Source organism: Rhyacophila brunnea, unplaced genomic scaffold (assembly GCF_057557595.1).
Source record: "Rhyacophila brunnea isolate RB1 unplaced genomic scaffold, BYU_Rbru_1.0 scaffold_5, whole genome shotgun sequence".
NCBI classification, from domain to species: domain Eukaryota; kingdom Metazoa; phylum Arthropoda; class Insecta; order Trichoptera; family Rhyacophilidae; genus Rhyacophila; species Rhyacophila brunnea.
Window position 1 is genome coordinate 31,573,600 of NW_028233170.1, and position 22,135 is coordinate 31,595,734.

The 22,135-nt window shown below is 33.5% G+C and overlaps 2 protein-coding genes across 2 annotated transcripts in view; one reads left to right on the forward strand and one right to left on the reverse strand.

Moving 5' to 3' along the window:
• The window catches only part of LOC147066298 (protein O-glucosyltransferase 2-like), a 218,508-nt gene extending 196,961 nt beyond the window's left edge, over nucleotides 1-21,547 (forward strand). Inside the window, exons 7-9 of the mRNA XM_085956021.1 lie at nucleotides 19,830-19,963; nucleotides 20,312-20,517; nucleotides 20,942-21,547. The gene's annotated coding sequence lies outside the window, so the exon portion shown is untranslated. The remainder of the gene's footprint in view (nucleotides 1-19,829; nucleotides 19,964-20,311; nucleotides 20,518-20,941) is intronic.
• LOC147066309 (dynein axonemal heavy chain 7-like) overlaps nucleotides 13,077-22,135 on the reverse strand; it is a 145,475-nt gene continuing 136,416 nt past the window's right edge. Inside the window, exons 66-71 of the mRNA XM_085956032.1 lie at nucleotides 17,786-17,952; nucleotides 17,094-17,331; nucleotides 16,280-16,431; nucleotides 14,952-15,089; nucleotides 14,605-14,748; nucleotides 13,077-13,576 (exon numbers count right to left, since the gene is read on the reverse strand). Of these exons, the coding sequence (XP_085812158.1) occupies nucleotides 13,370-13,576; nucleotides 14,605-14,748; nucleotides 14,952-15,089; nucleotides 16,280-16,431; nucleotides 17,094-17,331; nucleotides 17,786-17,952 (1,046 nt within the window). The 3' untranslated portion in view covers nucleotides 13,077-13,369. The remainder of the gene's footprint in view (nucleotides 13,577-14,604; nucleotides 14,749-14,951; nucleotides 15,090-16,279; nucleotides 16,432-17,093; nucleotides 17,332-17,785; nucleotides 17,953-22,135) is intronic.

Here is a 22,135-nt window from a genome sequence, read left to right on the forward strand (position 1 = left end):
ACTTCAGAGATCAGTCTACGCTAGTAGGTCACATCCAGCAGTCAGTCTTGTTACGGTTATAACCTTACGAAGGTTTCCGGCTTGACAACTAGCACTCGCCTAGGAAGTCTGGTCGACTCCGCTTGAGGGTAACCAGCGCAGCCAGCCAGCCACCATTGCCGTCGACCATTTTTTTCTGCCAGTTAGAATCAGTGCATCTCTTTATAACACGCTCAGTTACCGTTAATATAACTTCAGTATCAGGGAGAGGTATTCTCATAAAGTTGTGCGGCTATCATTTATTTTTATTGACTTTTCGCCTTGACTATTTTCATGTTGTGTTTATTGACTTATACATTGTGTTGACTATTCTCATGTTGTGCCTCTAACTTATGTGTTTTATGTACTTTATTGCTGTCAAATAAATATTGTGCAAACCTGTTCGAGCGTATTTTCTTCCACCACCCACTCTCTTCCACTGTCAAATGTTAGTTGGCTAGCGATATTGCATAAAGCGCAATATAGCCCGTATCAATATGTTAGCCATGGCCCCCACATCCTGAAGCGGGGCCCCCAGGCCAAGATCGTTGGCGGGCCCCCATATCTAAAACTAAGGTTAACGGCAGTCTGAAGCTTTACACTGCAGCGTTTCCCAAATGTTGTTCCGCGAGGTAAACATTATTAAGTGTATTCGCGCATTGTTGAGTATCTACCTACATCTACTCGAAGATTTAATATCGACAAACTGTAACAAAAAAATTTATTGCACAACCATATATTTTAAACTTTTAATAACCATGAAGTAAACTTGCGACTTTTTTTTGATGCGTGTGTATAGTATTGATACCTCCACGTTTTTACGTGTATGGAGGACCCCTTTAAAGTAAAATTCGAGCAAAGCTATGGATGCCACATTCATGTTTCTTATAGTCCGCTAAGCAAATGTCCGTCTATCGCCGCTCGATCAAATAAAATGCTCTGTACTTTTATTTATTAACTAAAAATGTACAAATTAATAGATGATTGAGATAAAGGTTGGTCACGCAGGATTGATATTTATAGTCGTCATTACAGTGCTCGAAATAGAAAATTTCACCAACCGGAACGCTCTATAATTAAAAAAAAATGTTTTCATACTGTTAAATTATCTGTAATATAAAAAAATATCTCTTAGTTTTACATAACGTAGGTACCTACTTTATAAATCATTTTCATCATCATCTTCACACAATACTCTATCGGCTATATCTATAACAATCAGTGGTAAAGTTTACGAAGTCATTTACTAAAAAATAAACTATTCATATTAACATTAATAATGATACAAATTTAATATAAATACCTATATGAATCTAATTTGAGTAGGAAACACAAAAATATATAAGTAATGGACAAACCAGTGCAATTTCCCATTAGTCTCGTCATGTAACTAAGTGTAGATAAAAACATGAGTCAAGATACATTGGTTAAACCAAGATACATTTTACAAATTTTGGTTGGGTTAGGTTAGGTTATGTTTTTAGCAGATAAATTTACATAGCTAGGCTTGACGTGTTCATAGTTTTGACATTAGGTATATTAGGAAATCGAGGCCGCTCATTGGTCAGCCTTAGGTCGTTATTCGGGGGTATGCAACCAATTTGGTTTCGCCCCATTGGTATGGAGTGGTATGCATACAAGGAGGTTTTAAATCGCGTAGTGCATGTAAATTAAAACATCAGTGGTCTCTACGATTTTTTCGTATATGGGCGTCTTCTTTAGAAACATCGAGCACACTTAAACTTCAAAAGTCACTCATATCAAGCTGAGCTACTCTACTATTTTTTTTATTTTACTTTCATTACTTATGAATTGATTAAATGCGGCGGAAATACTTTGTAGTGAAAAAATAAGTAGGTACTTAGGTACCTAAATTTGAGAGGGATGGAAGGAACTAAGAGAGACGTTTATCCAGCACTGGTTATTGATAATGTAATAATATTTTTAAATTGTCGAAAAATCAATGACACCTTGTCAATACCATTAACTGGTGTTTTGCTAACATCTTCTCGTATTTCGTGACGAAGAGTATTGCAGGTATATTTCTCTAATTGCATTTTCATACAATATCAGAGAATATCGTCACTGTTCTGGCAGAAGACACTAATTCGAAAAAATTAAATATTGAGTTAGTACCAAAATGTTCCTTATTTCAAACTTTACCGTCTGGAAACCCTCTTAATAAATAAACAGTCTTTATTAAAAGTCATCCTTCTTACGATTACTTAATAAACTCACATGATAGACCATTATTTCAAACATTTTAACAACTTCAAAGTCAAATTACTCAAAACTAGTATTCTTCAGTTAGTGTGTTCTGCCAGAACAGAGACGATATATAGGTACCTAAGTATCCATATATTATTGCATTGAGCAAATAATACATTGCAAAAATTCATGCCAGAAATGTTGACGAAATAAAAATAGGTAGATAGGTATATGGAAAAAATTTAAATAAAATCATCAAAGAATTTGGAAAATATATAAAAAATATTTCCTTTAAATAACAATTCTAGCCAGCGGCGGCTGGTCTAACATCATACAAGTGCTGCTTGCTATGAAACATCGTTCAACATCGTGAATCATATTTTTTCTTCATAGGTTTTTAATATTATCGCTCACTTATGGTAATGCAAATCATAAACCGATGTGCCCATATTGTCAATAGGCGATAATACAGTCACTATGCACCGTATACGTCATCCTCACTGAAATCATTTGCGCCCGGGCAATATATTTAGTTTCCTTAAAATGAACCCAAAGCTTAGTATGAACTAAAGCCATTAAAAAACAACTTAAACCATGCTAATAGTTTTCGCCATGCGTAAGTTCCAGAATATCGTGCGCCGACCGGGTAAAATGACATCATATTGGTCTGAGTAGAGAGCAATTACAGATTTGAATTATGGTTTGTTATTATAGACGCTGTAGCTGTTCACGGTCAAAGATACCCAATGTATTTAAATAGAATAAGATGGGTTCCGTTAAAAGTAAGAGGTATTTATCTACTATAAGAGATACCTACAATCGTTTCTTAAAACTAATTCAATAAAGATTTAAGTAACTCGTATCATGTTTTATTAAAAATATAAAATATACAAGTAATTTCCCAAATGTCAATAACGTTTTGTCAAATCAAAAACAACGCCGAATTGATTTCGTTTTTTAATAAGGTGAGTTTCCAGCGCACCCTCAAAAATTACAATCCAAAAAATCACCGGCCGCCACTGATTCTAACATCAGAAACCTATTAGAATAAGTTATCTCACATGCCCACGTGGTGTAAATATTTTAATATTTTTTTCTAATACGTATCTATACTTCTGAGATGGTTTAAAATTATGCATATTTAATAAATAATGCTATATTCGTAAATCTTGAGTATAACCAACTTTCCACTTTTACGAAACATGTCCTTGCTTTTACACATGCTTGTACACGATGGATTTTGATTTAATTAAAAAATAGTTTACCTAACCAAAATTTGTAAAATGTATCTCGGTTTAACCAATGTATCTTGACTCATGTTTTTATCTACACTTAGTTACATGACGAAACTAATGGGAAATTGCACTGGTTTGTCCATTACTTATATATTTTTGTGTTTCCTACTCAAATTAGATTCATATTGGTATTTATATTAAATTTGTACAATTATTAATGTTAATATGAATAGTTCATTTTTAGTAAATGACTTCGTAAACTTTACCACTGATTGTTATAGATATAGCCGATAGAGTATTATGCGAAGATATTTTTACAAACATGGTCAGCAGAAGCTTGGTTCGGTGACAAGTGTCTTAGCAATTTTATGTTACTTCGTAATTTGAGTGTCACGGGGTTAGGTTTATATCACTACTCATATATTTTTTTTATATGATATTATTATCAATTATTTACTTACCTAATTTTCATTGTAAAATTATACTTTTTTTAAAATATTAGTATACTTAAAAATCTCAGGTATTTTATTGTTTGATTACTATTTTCTAACTAATGTTTGTTGTTTTTTGTTATAATAATAAATGCGCGTGTGCGTTAGAAGTTATACTTCTTTGGCATAACAAAATAAAACGTGTGATTACTTATGGTGACTTAGAATCAGGTTCATAAAATAAATAAAAGTTATTCTTTGGTTCATCGAACTATCCAAATTGTTTGTTTGTTTAATTGGTAGCAAGTTGAAATGAAACACTTCGAAAGTTTGGAGTAGTTTATATTCTTCAATAATTACACATGGTACACTTTATAAATTAAACCTTCATTTTAATCCCCTAATTTAGAGTACAAATATCTCATGGACATTAAATTTCTTATTCATATTATTGTCTATATATTTATATATATTTATTATGAAGGTTTTAATTATCTTATTAAATTAAACACTCGAGATAACGAGCCAATTATTGGAGTGCCGCTGGTTTAAAATTATCTTGTTGTCTCATTCCATATTTATCAATATCATTTACTATTAATATTTAAATTATCTTGTTAAATTACACAATCGCCTTATTGGAGCGTCACTGGTTTAAAATTATTTTATTGCGTTATTCTGTAATTACTAATATGATTTAATATTACTATTTTAATTATCTTGTTAACGGCCCACATGCTCGTCGTAGGTCAAACTTGAGTTTTTATTGTATTTTCAAACCATGATCCTGGACACTCCTTAAACGTTGTAGATAATCTCTATATATCTCTATATATTATATATAAATCTCGTGTCACGATGTTTGTGGTCGAACTCCTCCGAAATGGCTCGACCGATTTTTATGATTTTTTTTTATGTATTTTTGTTAGGTATGAGAATAGGTCAACAAGTATATTTCATACCGCTAGGTGATTAGGGTATCTCTATCCAGAAAAAAAATTCTTTTATTTTTTTGAAATTTTTTTTTGTATTTTTTTTATTATTTTTAATCAAAAAATACCTATAACCCCAAATTTTCACTCTCCTACCCCCACCTTCCCATTTTTTAATTGCGATTTTATTATTTTCGCATGAACAAATTTAACCGTCGTTCGTATTTCAAACAGAAAGAAATTATTAACGCTGTTGAATGACATATGGCGCTACGTCCGAGAAGAATTCAAGAGAAGCGTCACGTCATTTTGACATTTCATTCGGCATATCACAACGCAGTGCGTGCAAAATTTTGTATGATTTATTTTAATTTATCTATTTTTGTGTGCGTGTATTACAGTGCACAATGCCAGCAAGACGCAAGTGGGGCCATTTGGGCCGTCGAACGAATAAAGCAACAAACATGCGAAATAGTAGAGCAGAAAGAACAGACGAACAAATCCAACAAGATATTAAAAACATGCGTGTGAGCATGTCACAATTGCGTGCATCTCAATCACAAGAGGCACGAGCTGAACGAAATCAACAACGACAATTGTAAGCGCTCCGGTTTGTGGTTAACACACGCATAGCAAATGACCGACAATGCCAACAAGTACATCGAGCATTTACATCCGCTTCGTTCCTTCGTCTCGCATTCGAGTACGAGCTAGATATTGAATATTTCGCTCATCCGAAAGTGCTGATTGGTGCTATGGACAAAGAATGTCCCCATTGTCATGCTCTCAAATTCAAACATGAGTTAGCCAGGATGTGTTGCGCATCAGGAAAAGTGCAACTACCAGAAATTGAGATACCACCAAAACCATTGAACGGCTTGCTCATCGGCACGGTTCCAGATTCAAACCTGTTCCTGAAGTCCATTCGCACATTCCATTCATACTTCCAAATGACTTCGTTCGGAGCAACAGAAATAGTTCACAATACTGCGGCAAATGGTCAACAATTCCATTCTACGTTCAAAATCAAAGGCCAAGTATACCACAAAGTTAGCTCATTGCTGCCAATGCCAAACGAACCACATAATTTTTTACAAATCTACTTCATGGGCGGTGAGGACATCAATCGTGTGGATGCACGTTGCGGCTACAATAACCTAAATTCGCCTAATGCCAGGCGCATCGTCGGAAAACTGGACGCCCTATTGAATGAGCATAATGAATTATTGAAATTCTTCAAAGCACACATGCACGAATTGCAAAGTGACAATCACGCTATTGTCATCAATCCTGATAAAACACCAGCTGGAGAGCACGTGCGTCGATTCAATGCGCCTGTTGTTGACGACATTGCTGGAATCATGGTTGGCGACCGCACATCGACGCGAGAAATCGTGATTCGAAGAAGAAACAATAATCTGGAGTTCATCGCTGACACACACCGTTCATATGACGCTCTCCAATATCCGCTAATTTTCTGGAAGGGACAAGACGGTTATTGCATGAACATTAAACAACGAGATCCTATCACAGGTAATTCATTCATTATGAACATCATTACTCATTTTGAATTGAGAAAATGAATGGCTGGTGTTTTTTTGTTTTTATCGGCGGTCATCGTCTACAGCGCTCCATTCCTCTTTCTGTTATAGATCCCATCCCCACACACTTACGATACATTCGTTATTTTTTATTTAACAACCAAAATATTCACTAGAAATAATTTATATGGCAGAACAACGTTTACCAGGTCAGCTAGTCTATTTATATAATTTTGAATCCTTATTATCCTTTATAGTTATTTTAAACATTTGATGACTGCATAAAGTATTTTTATTACATAAAATAGTATTCTTTTAAACCTCTCGCTCTAATGTTTTAGAATATAGTCATATTTCGGTACATAACTGTGCAGTGGTGTTAAGATTTTTTACATTTATTAATTTTTAAACGCATTTATAAAACCATTAGTATAATTTATGACGAGATAATTTTTGTAAAATATTCACGATAACAAATTATATTGATAATCTCTGTGATCCCAAATTTGACAAGAATTAGGCATTTTATTATTAAAAAAATCGGCAAGATCAACAGTTTTTTGGTGTTTGCCAACAATTTGTAAAAGTGGAATAAGTTGTTTTTGAAACTGCACGCCTCATTTATAATGAATGTTGAACTGATTAATGTGCCGAAATGTAAACCCAATGAGTCAAGAAAGAGTTTATGAAGAAAAGAAACATGGGAAGTTCATATCGAACGCCAAAAACGGTAAGTGAATATTGACCATTTCTGCGTGTTATTTGTCCAATAATACAGTGGTGTCTCGTCATACTGCCCCTATTAATTATTGTTGATTATAAAATTACTTGATTTAAAATAATTACAGTTTACCATTGGAAACGTTAAATATGAACCTATTGATTTATTACTTTTTTCATATATTTTATTAATTATTAGGACCGGTTTTACCAACTTATTACTTTCTATACAAATATTTAAAAATGCATAATAACAAAATATAAAGTAGAGACAGCCACTAACTAGAATATAAATAATTATATGTACACTATACCTATACCATTCATCCGATTACGATAAAACTTTGGTCAGTTATTGTGTGCACACTCGCCAAGATTTCTGAATTAGAAAAACCATCTTTTTCTTCTTTTTATTCATTCTATCTTCTTTTATTTGTATGGTTCCTATACCATTCATCCAATTGCGATGAAACTTTCTTCAGTTTTTGTGCGCACACCCGCAAAGATTTTTGAGTTAGTACAACCATCTTCTTCTTCTATTCCATCTTCTTCTATTCGTATGCGTTCCTACACCATTAATCCGATTGCGATGAAACTTTGGTGAGTTGTTGTGCGCATGCCCACAAATGTTTCTGAATTAGTAAAACCATCTTCTTCTTCTATTCGTATGCATTCCTATACCATTCATCCGATTGCAATGAAACTTTCGTCAGTTGCTGATGATGATTTTTCTAATTCAGAAACCTTCGCGAGTGTGCACACAATAACTCACCAAAGTTTCATTGCAATCGGATGAATGGTATAGGAACCATACGAAGAAAAGAAGATAGTATAAAGAAGAAGACGAAGAAGATAGTTTTTACAATTCAGAAACCTTCGCGGGTGTCCACATAACAATTCACCAAAGTTTAATTGCAATCGGATGAACGGTATAGGAACGCATGCGGGACAAACAAACAAACAAATATTCATTTTTATATATAAGTATACTACTGTTCTATTACATTATTATTTATTAATATTTTAAATTATATATGTAAACAATAGTAAATTCTATATCGTTAACATAATTTATATTGCTAATTTTAGTTATTTCGAAAAAATATTTTTTTAATTTGTACAAAACATAATTATTTTTTCTCCAAGAAATATAACCACAGGACGCCTTTTGCAATTTCCTCATGCGCCATTGCTATGATGTAAGTTTCATAACCCCCTAAAATCATATATGTTGATTTCAAAAGCCCCTAAAACGGTAGTTGAGTTTCAAAGTCCCCTAAAATGAAAATCATTTGATTTTTAATATATTCTCTCAGTAAAATATGCAAAAAGTGAGTAAAGGATACTAAATAGTATACTCTTTATTTATTAAGGAAACAAACAGTTACATTTTGATAACAAAAATTTAAAATATAATAATGAAAAGTTATTGCAACCAGCAAATAGTGTATAAATCAAATAATAAATACATAAAGTTCACGCATTCAATAGATATGACTTTTTCTCATTTTTCTCAGAACTGTTAAAAGTCGTTTTAGTGGCTTTTGAAACTAGACGCTTCAATTCTCAGTGGACGAATTTATAATAAATATCACGAGAAAATTAGTATGTAGATAATCCACATAATTTAATAACGATCAGGAAATGTTTCGTCCGTCAAACAATACGCTGTAAACAGACGCTGTAAAACGACGAGATATGGTGCAGAAACTTCATTGCCGGCCGTTGTTGTCACGTGTATAGGTAAATCATTATACAGTGGCACCATAGGCGATTCGCGCGTGTATTGAATTGCTTGCGACAATGCCTGTTTCAATGCTAGCAAACAATACCACTACAACTGCAAGCTGCATTTGCCGTACCCATGGTGCCACTGGAAAACGATTTACCTATACGCACAAAATACATCAGCCTCACTTGCCCGACACTGATGAAGCAACTGGGCAATAGTTGCATCATTTTTTTTGACAATTGTATCGGCCATCTGCAATTTATGATGCTCGTTACGGGCCCCTTTACATATATCGACCAACCATGTTGCCAGAGAGCATGGGCAACGTTTCAGCAACGTAGACTACTATATTGTCGTGTTTTGGGGAGCTATTAGCGGCGACACAATTGCCGTAAAAAGTGGTTCGTTTACGAGCCCCTTAAAAGAAACCCTTTTAACTCTTTACTGCTTCTATGGAAAGTTAGTGGACATGAAGTGCTCTGTTTTGCTTCACTTTCATAATATTTCACAATAAGGTTTTGTTCAAAGAGTTCCGTGGATCCCGGACATTATGTGTAAACATTGCACGCGCATGTGTGTGTGTTGTGTACACAGTTCACAGAGAAGGAATGATTAAATTAAATTTTACTAATCATTTCATGTCAACATCATAACATTTAGCCTGAATCTATCCACAACTGTGAATGAAAGTTTTATCTAGATGATTCCATTCCTCTCTAACCTGTACGTTGCGAACGAAACAATGCGTAATAGTCCAAGGCAAGACTGTATTGAGATTTGAAATGTTTCATCCTTCGGAAATTATTAAACAAAATATTCTTAGTTTTTTAAGAGTTTTCAAATAATGTCAGCAAGGCACATTTTTTTTTTTGTAATAAAGTAATTTACGCTTGCAGCTGGTTGTTTCTTATTTAGATAATGCATATAGGCATGAACATATCGACACAAAATAAGAAGATTGAAAGAAATTTAGGGATGTCATAAATTTTATTTTTAACCATTGCGTAACGTAACGTAACGCCCGGCATAACGTAACTTCGTTAATATTTAATTTTGAGAAAAACTTTTAGAGACATTCATGCATAAATAGGTATGTCAATTAAACGAAACATAACGCAGTTTTAAATAAAGCCACGAGTCGGAACGGTATTTTTTAGAATTTCGCGAGCCGCAGCGGCGTTCCGGTGCGTTCTGGTCAATTCCGAGCGCTGACTTATTGGTTTACGTTTTTGTGTACAAGTACATCCGTATCTGTTTTAGTGGGTATGATAATATGGCCGTTTGACGGTTGCTAAAGGGATGTTGTTATACTTTCGGATTGCCGATATTGATCTTATATTCAATTATCAAAAATACGCATATTCGAATATTTTGGTAAAATTTAGTAATTGTATAACTGATTTGGCCTGCTTTGAGGGCACCTTTAAAATCTTTTGATGGATCGATTGCGTAATCTGCGTGGAAGAAAAACGTGACGACCATCTGTTCTTACAAGATTTCTTCAATTTTTCTGGCATTGCCAGATAAATTAAAGCACAATCCTTTGTTTGGTATAATAATATTGATACCTCCACGTTTCTACGTGTATGGAGGACCCCTTTAGGGTAAAGTACGAGCGAAGTTATGGATGCCACATTTATGTTTCTTATAGTCCGCCAAGCCAAATTTCCGTCTATCGCCGCTCGATCAAGTAGAATGCTCTGTATTTTTATTTATTAACTGAAAAAAATGTACAAACTGCTAGATAGGGAGATAAAAGTTGGTCATGCGAGATTGGTATGATCGAGACTCGAAGGAAATAATTTTAGTTTTAAATCGTATTTGTATTAATAAGATACCTAATGTTGTTTCTTTTGGGCTCAATTTCCCCGAAATCGCTGTAACTCTTGACTACCTAGCTAAAAGGTGACCTGGACGACCCTTAAGGTAAAACCCAGGTAAAGGCCAAGCATTCTGCCGCAGGCGAGAACGACAGAGAGGGATGAGCGTTCAGGGGTAGATCGAGAGGGACAGCGATAAAGCCAAAGAAAGGGGATATAACCAATCTGGCAGGCAGAAGCCGAAGCCTTTTGATCCGTGATGGACACGGTGTCCCCGCGCACCACTCCTAGTGTTATAATTTTCGCTGAATCGTAAAATAATTTCGGAGTTCGCGTGCTACGTACTTTGTAGGTAGAATTTGCTAGTGTTACGAACCAAGTGATTCATAGATCCTTAAATTTTAATTGCCGCAGCCCACGGCGCCCATCATTAACAAATTTAGGGCTGTTGCAAAATTATTCATGTGTATTGATATTGTGTATCTGTGTGTATAGCGAGTAACCTTTTTTGTGAACCTAAACTGTTAAAAATAAAAATTTCTGCTAAGATTTGTGCTATGAACAACGTGTGTTTCATTTTGAACGTCCACCATCATCAACTGTCAATCCTGCATCTTTACCCAACTGTCAAGACCTAACCTTACACTGAGCGTGCTCTACCAACACCAAACCCAGCTTCGATTGACCGCCCTGAACAATTTACATCATTGAGCTAGTCGAAGGGTGGAAGCTGGTCGTGTGACTCACACGTATCGACCGACGGCGCGCTACTGGGCGCGTCATTAACGTCAGGTCCACCGGAGAGTTGAGTGCGGAGGTCGGATCGGGCTGTGCGGCCCCGACTCCCCTCCCTACCCGGACTTCCGGGGTGTCAATATAATACCATACATATTTTTATATTGTTTAATAAAACGTATGTAGACTTTAGATAACTTGTAAGAAATATCATACAATATAATGTAAAATAAACTATGATTCTTTCCAACGATTTTGTTTATTGGCTCGATTTGGTGTGATTTTTGACAGCTTTTCGAACATGTCATACCCTTTATTTTACGAGGAACCCTGGAGTTCATGTTGTAGAACATTACACAGCCCTTAACCTTAGCGATAGGTTGGGGACCCCGCCAAACATCGTGGCCTGGGGGCCCGCTTCAGAATGTGGGGGCCATGCCGATAGTACAGCAAATCGAATGGGTTACACGAGTGGAATTTTCTTTTTATCTATCTTGAGTAACATAACAACCGTAAAGTAAATAAAAATGGTAAAAAAACCTTGTAACAATATATCGTCTATTCAATTCTAAACTATCCTAAACACCAAATCATAAAATGTGCAGGAAAGCAAAAATTTAGAAATTATGAACCTATATTTAATTCGATGTAGTTCTGTAAAACGAAATATTAAAAAATCATTTTTTAGTTTCAAATTACAATAAATTTTGGGGAATTTTTTCCAATTTCAAATTTATGAAAAATTTAATACATTGGCAAATAACGTCACTTAGGATACTTAAGAAGTGGCATAAAAATAATTGTTTCTTAAATTCAATATAATCCTATGCATTTAAGTTTATACAGAAATGTTGGAAATTTCATAGAGAATCGATTGATGTAAAAAAACGTATGTCGAAAAATTGGCGTTTAGGATAGTTTAGAAATGAATAGACGATATCATGGTTTTTTGTATGTGGTCAATTATCAAAAAAATGTATTTAACGCTTTCGCTGCTGAATAGATAATGAGATTTTAATTGCCCCCTTTAAAATGCACGTTAATTACATCGATCGGCCGCCTGGTCATTACGCACCGTGTGCGTCTTCCGCGTTCAAAGTATTAATTGCAGTTTTCATTCTCACTTCCAAGATATTATGGTCACCCGACACTTATACCAGAGATATTATGGTCACACACACCGGAAAAATATGAATGTAGCAATAAATTTAAGACATTTTTTGTTGTTAATTTATGTATTAAAGTGTTTTAATTATTACCTACGTATGTAAAAACATTGAAAAGAAAAATATATTTTTATTTAAATCAAAAATAAACTAACAAAAAAACTTTCCCAAGTTATTCACATTTTTATTTTTTATAAAATTCAATGTTTTTTTAAATAAATATAAAAATACATAAAAATGTGAATTAAATAGTCAAAAATCTTTTCAATACATTAGAGAAAATTAAATATTAATAATAAATAAACATGCCCATAAAATAATATGAAGATGAAGTGCTTCAATATTTTTAAAGTTTTAGATATGTAACGTATTACTTTAAATTATAAATGTCGTATTTTTCCGCCAGATGCCTCTTGTCGGTGGCGCGTTCACCTTAAGATAAAACATCTCTCAAAGTAGATAGCTCTCTACCTACCTCCGAATTGACGATTGGAAAGGATGTTGTTACAGATAAATAAATAAATGAAACAAACAAAAATACAAACAATAATTTTAATTGTAAAAAATACATTTTGACACTTGCATCCATACATACATCCGAACCCAAGGATGCCCCGCCCCGCCCTTGTGTGTGCGCCTAAACCGGCAGCCTTCTGTAAGTGCTTACATACTTCAAAAATAGTGGAAATGAATAATAAACAGTATTAAATTTAAATACAATGCTTTGGAATGAACAATACTATGTCACGCTTAGTTGACGATTTATGCTGGTACATGACGTAGTCTATATGAATTGGAGTTCAACGATAAGTACGTAGACATGACAATGACTTAGTAAGGAAGTTGAGAGAGAAGAGCGACGCCCCTCATGACCCAGTGGTCAGGCTCACGCTCGGTGGGCAGGCGCACGCAGATGATGTAATTTGTGGAGTGGCCGGTGGTGGAAAGAATTCCTCGCCTCGCGCCCGTCTTGTACAGGGGACAGTCGTAAAAGAATCCATCCGCAATGTCAGCTCGCATCATTGGGACGAGCCATAGCTAAACAAACAATAAAGATTTTAGTTGAATGAGTAGGTACCTTCATTAATAAATTCTTCGTGAGAGAACAGAGTACTTAAATCTATAATAACTCAGTCAGAGATGTTTCATTTAGAGCTCATTAGGCTCAAGAGTGATTGCACATATAAAAATCAACTTTCGTCAAAGTATGTAAGTATATTGTTTCGCAGAAACACATTTTTTTTAAATGTATATCAAAAATAAAAAATGCAACTAAGATAATTTTATTTTATTCTATCGAATAAATTTATGAGAACATATGCATTTTCAAATTTTATTACATTTAAAATACCTATCTATAACTTGATGCCTTTTCAGTGCAAAGAAGAGAAAATGTTTTTTACTATTTTTTTACAAACACTCATAAGCATAAATTGGAGATTTTATACTTCTAAATACGAATATGTTATGTTCTTTTTAATATATTTTGGGTTTATTCATTTTCGATAATAATATGTATTTTATTTATATTTTCAACGTAACATTCAGTTTATAATATAATTGAAATTAACAAAATAAACCACTTTTTTATTCAAAGAATAAATCACAAGATTTGAGAATGTAACATCCTATAGCCAACATTATCAACACAATTTGATACTTAAGCATTTCATGTAATAACTACTAGTTAAAATTGTCATAATTAAGTAGAATGCCCATAGTTTAATTGGAAAACCATACTGGCGCGAATCTACGGCTTACAGGTTCAAGTTCGGGTGTCGTATTTTATTCTAGTGATATGCATGAAATGTTTTTAAATTATGTATGTGAAATTAATATGTATCTTATTAAATAATCGGTATTTTTTCACCCCCCGAATTGTGCCGCCCAGATGTTTAGCACCCCCAATACCAGAATCAGCATTTGACATCATTGACAACCGAGCATCATTACTTTGAGACAGTCTTGGAGTAGGCAGCAATAATGCACAATGCCTACTCTACGGCTGTACAGCCATGACATAATTATTATTCTCATTTGATCAATAATGTAAATTTTACACTTACAGTTGGAAATTCTTCATACAATACGTTGGGCAAGGCTTCGTCTAGAATGTGATTCTCTTTGTCCCAACGAGCACCTTCCAAGAAAAGGCCTTTCACGTAGACTCCCTCTTTTGGATTTGTCGTTAATTTGTCGTCTTTCATCACCTTCAACAAATAATTATATTCAAATGACATCCATTTTTTAAATAAAAAGTTTCCATAAATTCGTTTTTTAAGTTTATAGCCATCCCGTTTTTACAGTGACAGTGGACAAGATTGTACCTACAGACAAGTAATAGAAAAAATAATATAGTAATCTAAAAATGAATATAATATAAAAATTATTATGTATAGAGAACTTTACTTACAACAAAGTCATATGCCAGTTGATCAATCGGTATCTGATACTTTCGAGCATAGCTCTGCTGTGCAGCGGTAAGGAAAGCTTGAGGAAAGTAAAATCCTGACAGCCAGAATGTTACCGGTGGTCCATTGGTGTACCATGTCTGGAAATTGAATAATTAAGGCATGTATTTTCAAATACCAATATGTTGACAATTCAATATTGGCAGTAAACGATGATGTTTTTATTATATACTAGCTGAAGTACCCGGCTTCGCATAGGGTCGCTTCGTGGTTATATTTATCTTAGTTATTTAAAAAATAATAAGAGGTAATTATTTTTTTAATATTAAAATATGGCAATATGAAAATAATTCTAATAGGAGTAAGGGTCAAACAAAAGAACACTAAAATAAAATTGAATCCAAAATATGCAAACGTTATTAATGTAATAATTAATATGTAGTAAAAAAAATCAAAATTGGATGGAACAAACAAACAACAAACTTTGTATTTTATATGATACTAATTTAGAAACCTTCGCAGGTGTGCGCACAACAACTGAAAACAGTTTCATCGCAATCGGATGAATGGTATAGGAACGCATACGAATAGAAGAGAAAATTTTATGATACATTTTGATCAAAATATTATAAAAACTCTATGGTACACAACCACTTTGAATTGAAATATATGTACTACATTCATTATATTATATTATGAGACTGCTGTCATACAGTGGTACCCAAGGGGCACTAAACGTCCACAGGGACGCCCTAAAACCCGCTAGATAGACGAACTCATAAAGTTCGTTGGATGTATGTGGCAGAAAATAATTAGAAACTGAGAAATGTGGAGGGGAGATTGAGTAAATAGACATTTCTTGCTCAATAAAAATGGGAATATTACATTGTGTACTTTTCTATTGATGAAACAAAATAAGTTATCTGCCGCCTGAATTCAGTTCTAAAATGACCAATATTCAATAACCACAAGAGAAGTGTCCATTTTCGAAATAGTAAATTGAAATTAATATTATTGTTATATAATATTTTGGTCAAAATAGGTCGTAAAAAGAGCGCAATGCAATGTATCTCAATCACACAACATCACCTTTACTCGACGAAAACTTGAACAGTAACCCTCCGTCAATACGAACACGATTAATTTGAAATTATAATATAAAACCTAATAGCGATTTACAATAATTTCAAAAAATTAAATCAGAAAAAAAACAAGTTTTAACATAGGTACATTTTGTATTTCGATTTTCTATCCTGTCAATTTAGAATTAATGTGGTTTTACTGTAATGACTGTGCAATAAACGTAACATAGAAGTAAATAATACCCCACCTGTAAAAAGTTAAGCCTCTCCAAGAAGTCTTCCACGTAGCTGGAGAAGGGCTTCAGAGAGGGATAGCTGCTGCTTGCCCAGATGTTGGGAATCTTCCCTCGCACCATACTTACGAGGACTTCCTCCGTTGACTCCGTCAATACACTTACTCCTGTATTTTAAAGTATATTTCAGAAAGATGTAAAGAAACAATTTATAGTTTATTATTTAGAGGTTACACCATTTCTCGGTTTGTATGAATCATAACAATGCCTTCATTGAATAATAGTCTGCACTTACTACATACACTCATAGTGGAACACTGTCCAGCTCTAAGGTCATGGATCGCAATTTCGAATCTCACATCTGGCAACTTAAGTGCCGTAAATGTTATTAAATATATATGAAAAATACCAGAATTAAGATGGTAGTTATAAAAATATAAATATATATAAACTAAAATACTAAATAAACTAAATAAAATACCCATGCTCGCGTGAGTACAGCTGAGGGCAGTGATCCTCAACTAGGTTCCCCGAAACGTGTCATTTGTTCTGAGTGAGAATTCGCATTCGCTTGAACCTTTTTAGTAATACAGTAGGTATTTAAAAAAAGGTTGAATGTGATCAATTTTATCAATGAAATCACAGGTATTATTGAAATACTTATCTACTAAATAGTAGATATTAATATAAACACAACATCCCTGACACCAAGGAAGGAGCTTGCGACAGACAGACAGAGGGAGGGAAGTGGAAATGTTTTCTGGATGCGGTCAAAACCCAAATCGAGTTGAAACACCAATTATGAAGTAGTAAGTCTATATTATGTCACCTTGTATAGCACCAATGACAGCCTTCAAACTGTCAATGATTATGTTGAGCAACCTCGTGTAGCGAGCTGCCTCTTGTACCAACACAATGGACATGGGAGTCATCTGAGAAGGATGGATATCTCCATCGTGAGACGTCCCGGTCAGCACTTGCGTTGGAAGTCTCGCGAGGACTTCCTCTGCCATTTTCAGCACTTTTTCTTCAGGCGTTAGGCCCACCACACCAGACATTTTCGAATCCTATTGTCATAATAAATATATCTGTCATTTATGGGAATTAAGTAGGAACATACTACGACATTTGAGTGAGGAGAAGTGACAATAATAGTGAAAAAAATGGGAGAATAATAAATAGTCACAAATAATTATATAAGAGTCAATTAGCAATAAAAAGATTATATAGTATTAACAGTTATTATCAAAATAACAGGTCAATAAAATTCAACAAACTAATAAGACATAATAGGTGACCTGAGAATAGCCAAGTTGTTTGTTGCTGCAATTAACTTTTTACTTAAAAAGGGACCTACCTAATATTATTTAGATATTTTTCTGTACACTGTATAAAATCATATTTCTCTCTCTACTACCTCTCTGCGATGGAGTATATTACATGTGTATATGATAATATTTCCCCCTATACAGTGTTCAAAATATTATAAATTGTACAAAATTAAATAGATTGCATTACGACCTGCGTAAGAACTGCTGTATTCAGAAGCTGCTCCGCCTCCCTAAAATGCTTAGTGATGTCGGCGTTGACATTCATCCCAAAGACTCCCGGAGGCTCAGTGTTCGGAAGCGATTGGGTGAACGAAATGAAGTCAGGATACTCTTTCAGGTCAGGGGCATAATAAATACCTGGAAACAATTAAGTACGTCTTTAATTAGACAACGGTAACCTAATGATACTCATCATCTCAAGAATTACAACTGCCTGCAAGATTACAAAGCTAAATTGATTGCCAACGGTGGGAAGGAACACAATGACTCGATACACTTGACCAAGAAGTGATGTGGGTCATCCATAAATGACATCACATTTCATCACCAAATATTTTACCCCCTGTCTAAATTGAACGTAGTTATGCAGAATGTAGCCAGTCCACAATAATGTCGAGCTGAGATAATGGCACTTTAGCAACAACATGATATTAAAAATGTATGTAAAATATAAAATTGTCTAATAGTATTTTATTTCAAGAATATTTTTTTGCGGCTTGGCTATTTTCAGCAGAACGTAGAGAAAACCTTATCGCATCTGATCTATATCATATCTCATTTTTTTATTTTTTGTGGACTGGCTACTTTCTGCATAACTATGTCCAATTATGTAAGATTTTTGAAGCTCTTCTCCCTTTCATTAAACTTAATTTATTGAAAATTATCAATGTCAGTATAATGTTGTCTCGGATGGAGTCAGAATGTGAGCCTTATAGGTTGAACAAATGACTAACATCCATTTTTCATAAAAACAAAAAATTGCCTTTTCACTGCCAGTCAATTTTTACTAGGTGGACACTTTGTAGGCGGCTATTTTTGGAATAAAATAAATGCATTAAAAATATGAAATAGGAACAGAATGAGAAATATTTGTGAAAACTTACGAAATCAACATGGTTCTCGAGTTTATCGTGAATATTTTCACACTGAAATGATGAATATTGTTTAGAAAATATACATAGAAGTTATGACGTTTACAAGAACGCACGAGTTAACTCGTCCATGGCCTGACGCGACATACATGCTGTGACAAGTTAACTCGGCTCTGGCAGTGATCATCAACCTCCACACTCTGGAGGTCCATCTATGAGGATCGGACATGGTCAAAAGAAGGTTTTATGACATCACATCTTCTTCCCCCACCCCTCCTAACCCCTTCATCATAATTGCAGTATATCACAGACCCCTCCCCATTAGAAAGTGGTTTTATGACCCTTATATATATCGACCCTTAATCGGCAGAACAACGTAAGCGACAATTCATAAATTTTAGAGGAGAAGGTTTTTTTTAAATTATTTCCGTAATTAGTTCCAAAAATGAATTCTGTTAATGTGGTTAATAATAATGGGTTACTGCCTATACGGAAATTATAAAACAATTGCATTAGTGCTTTTAGTTTTCGAGATAGTGGCGGTAACGCTGTTTTGCTTATGTCTATGACATGATATTTTTTCCAGGCATGTCGCTTACGCTATTTGGCGTAGTCGTTTTTATTTATAAATTTCATACTAATTATCATCACAGGGCATTACTAATTAAGTATTAAAATAAATTTTATTTTACGAAAGGGGACGTTGTTAAATAAATTAAAAATACTTTGACTTTTTAAATTAATATTTTTGCTTGTAGATACTTAAGGGCACACATGCTTACCTAGAGTTTCTGTTTTTTCATTTAAAGTTGAACTATGACATTGAATACTAGGTATGATTTTTAAAGTGAAAGTGATATTATGTTACATCTCTTTTACGCATGCTAATATGATTAAAAAGTTTTTCTTTCTCTTTCTGTCACATTCGAATTTGATTACCAAAGTTTAAACATTTACTATGCGTATTAGCTGACGTGCTTCGTCGTTTACAAATTATAACATGAATTTAAAAAATATATGTATTTGTAATATTAAATATATTTTATAATGTACACAGATTTTTTTAACAACTATATTATATATACTTTTATTTATTTGTCGCATATTCAAAATGTTCTTGCTATATTAAAATCTTTTTTTTAGCCGGCCAAGTAAATCCGTATTTTTGGCCATAGACTAATAGAAAAAACTCTCTGCTGTCAGATTATGTTGATAGCAAATTGCAAGATACCTAACGAAGGAATTGTGTTTTATATCAGGAATAAGAAACACTATCTGTAAGTACAATATTATGTTATTTATTACTGTAGTAGTATTCTGTGTGTTTTGCATATATTATTCAAGTGTTAATTTATTGTTTTCTTAGTCTACATTAGTTGCGTGGTTAGTTTAGAGGTTATTGCGAGAATGCCTGTGATTTCATATTTATTTGTTTGATATAATCTAAGGCGTTCTAGTTGTTATTAAACATGTTACCTACCTGATTACTTTATTTTAGTTAATCAATCTTTTTTGATGCTTTGTATTATCACTAATCCGTTTTAATTACCATTCTTCAAACAGTCGCACACTATAAAAGATTAAAAATCACACTATTAACAGTTCATATGTTATGTTTTTTGCAGATGGAGAAAATGTCTACCGAGATCTTTGCTTGTCGACGGTTTCATATGAATAAGATGGAATGAAATAAATCTTTTAATTAATAATGAAATAAATCCGACTTTCGGCGTACGATCCGAACATGGCGTGATTCATATAATATTATTTATGACGTAGACCATCAAGCATATATACCCATTTTATAGATTTAATAGTACAATTACAAAAGGTAAATATAAAGTGACTAATGTTTGTAACCTATAGCTATGTCTATCTCGCATACATATTTAAAAAATAAAACAATTTTATAATTACATTTTTGCACTAAATTTATTATCGATAATGATATAAAAGTTGCTAAATTGATTCATAATATTCTAAAATATAATATAATTTTGCATATCAGTTACTTGTATCATATCAGGTATGTCATTTGGTAGAGCTTACTCTCCAAGTCTTTTCTTTTTCATCCTCAATATCACTTTGATATTAGAAACATTGTCTTTCTAACACCATTTCAAAGACTTTAAGTTTTCTAGATGCTGTATATTAATTCTTCTCTTCGGCTATATCTGCATCTTAGTTGCAGCATATGGATACAATGCGGCGCCTCCAAGAATCTCTGTCACTCTAGTTTTTTTGCATCGTTCCAGGTCATACTAGCAGCCCGTAACTCCGCCAGATATGCTATATAGATAGTATTTAGCGGCCATCCAGGACGCCGGAATCCGGTTGGCTTGAAGAACAGGCAAACCAGATTGGGATTCTCTTCAGGCACTCGCAGCACGTGGCCGGGCCAGGTACAAAGTTGCGTATTCACTCTCAACGTGATGCGAGGCTATTTGGTGCGTTCTTTTATCTCCCGTTACTTCTAAAATTACCGCACACCCAGTATCCGTCGTAAACATCTGTTCTCGAAGCTCAGTATACGGTTGCTCGGAGCCTTTGTAAGGTGCCATGACATAAAAACTAGTAAGATATTTAAAATAGCTGCTAGAATGAATACATTGTTGAAAGGAAATGAAAACTGATAATATGATATATCAATTAATTTGTCCATCTGAAGTTGTAGATATCAGTTAATAATTATGTGTTATACCAGTAATTAAATGCTGACTTCAAATGAAAATTGACTATTAAATATTGAAATAATATATTACCAGTTTTGATTTTTTTAAGTGCTATACTATATCCATGGTTCATATTACAATGTCATAGTAAAACTTAGAAGAATAAAATATGTCGTAAGACGAAATCAATCTTGGGGTTTTAATATAAGTTAAATAAATAGTACACAGCTAATTTGTTATTACTTTGAATACATGCCATGTCTTTACATCAATAAAAAACAGAAAAACAATTTAATAATGTATAAATATTTATATAAGACTTAACAACGTCTAGTTAGACATCTAGTTAGACACGATGACCTCCATTTAATTTCCTCTTATTTTAAAATTCACCAAGATATATCCTAATAAGTAGGTAAGTATATTACATTTGTACATATAATAAGTAAATCAAGTACTTAACATAAATAATTATACTGTAAAATTAAATTACAATTGAAGCAGTATATATGGACCCCACAGAGTAATTAACAATATAATAATTTATATAATTATATCGGGTATATACTATATTGACACATTTTAATGAAGTCTATTTTTCTTGGTACCTACGTTTAATGATAAATGTTGTTTTATATTGTAACATAAACAATGGTAATATGCATTGATCTTTCTGATTTTTAAACTGTGATATCTATTTTATATATCTATTGATTTCTATGTGTATTATTGATACATTATTTATTTCAAATACAATAATTTCAAAACTAACAGTAA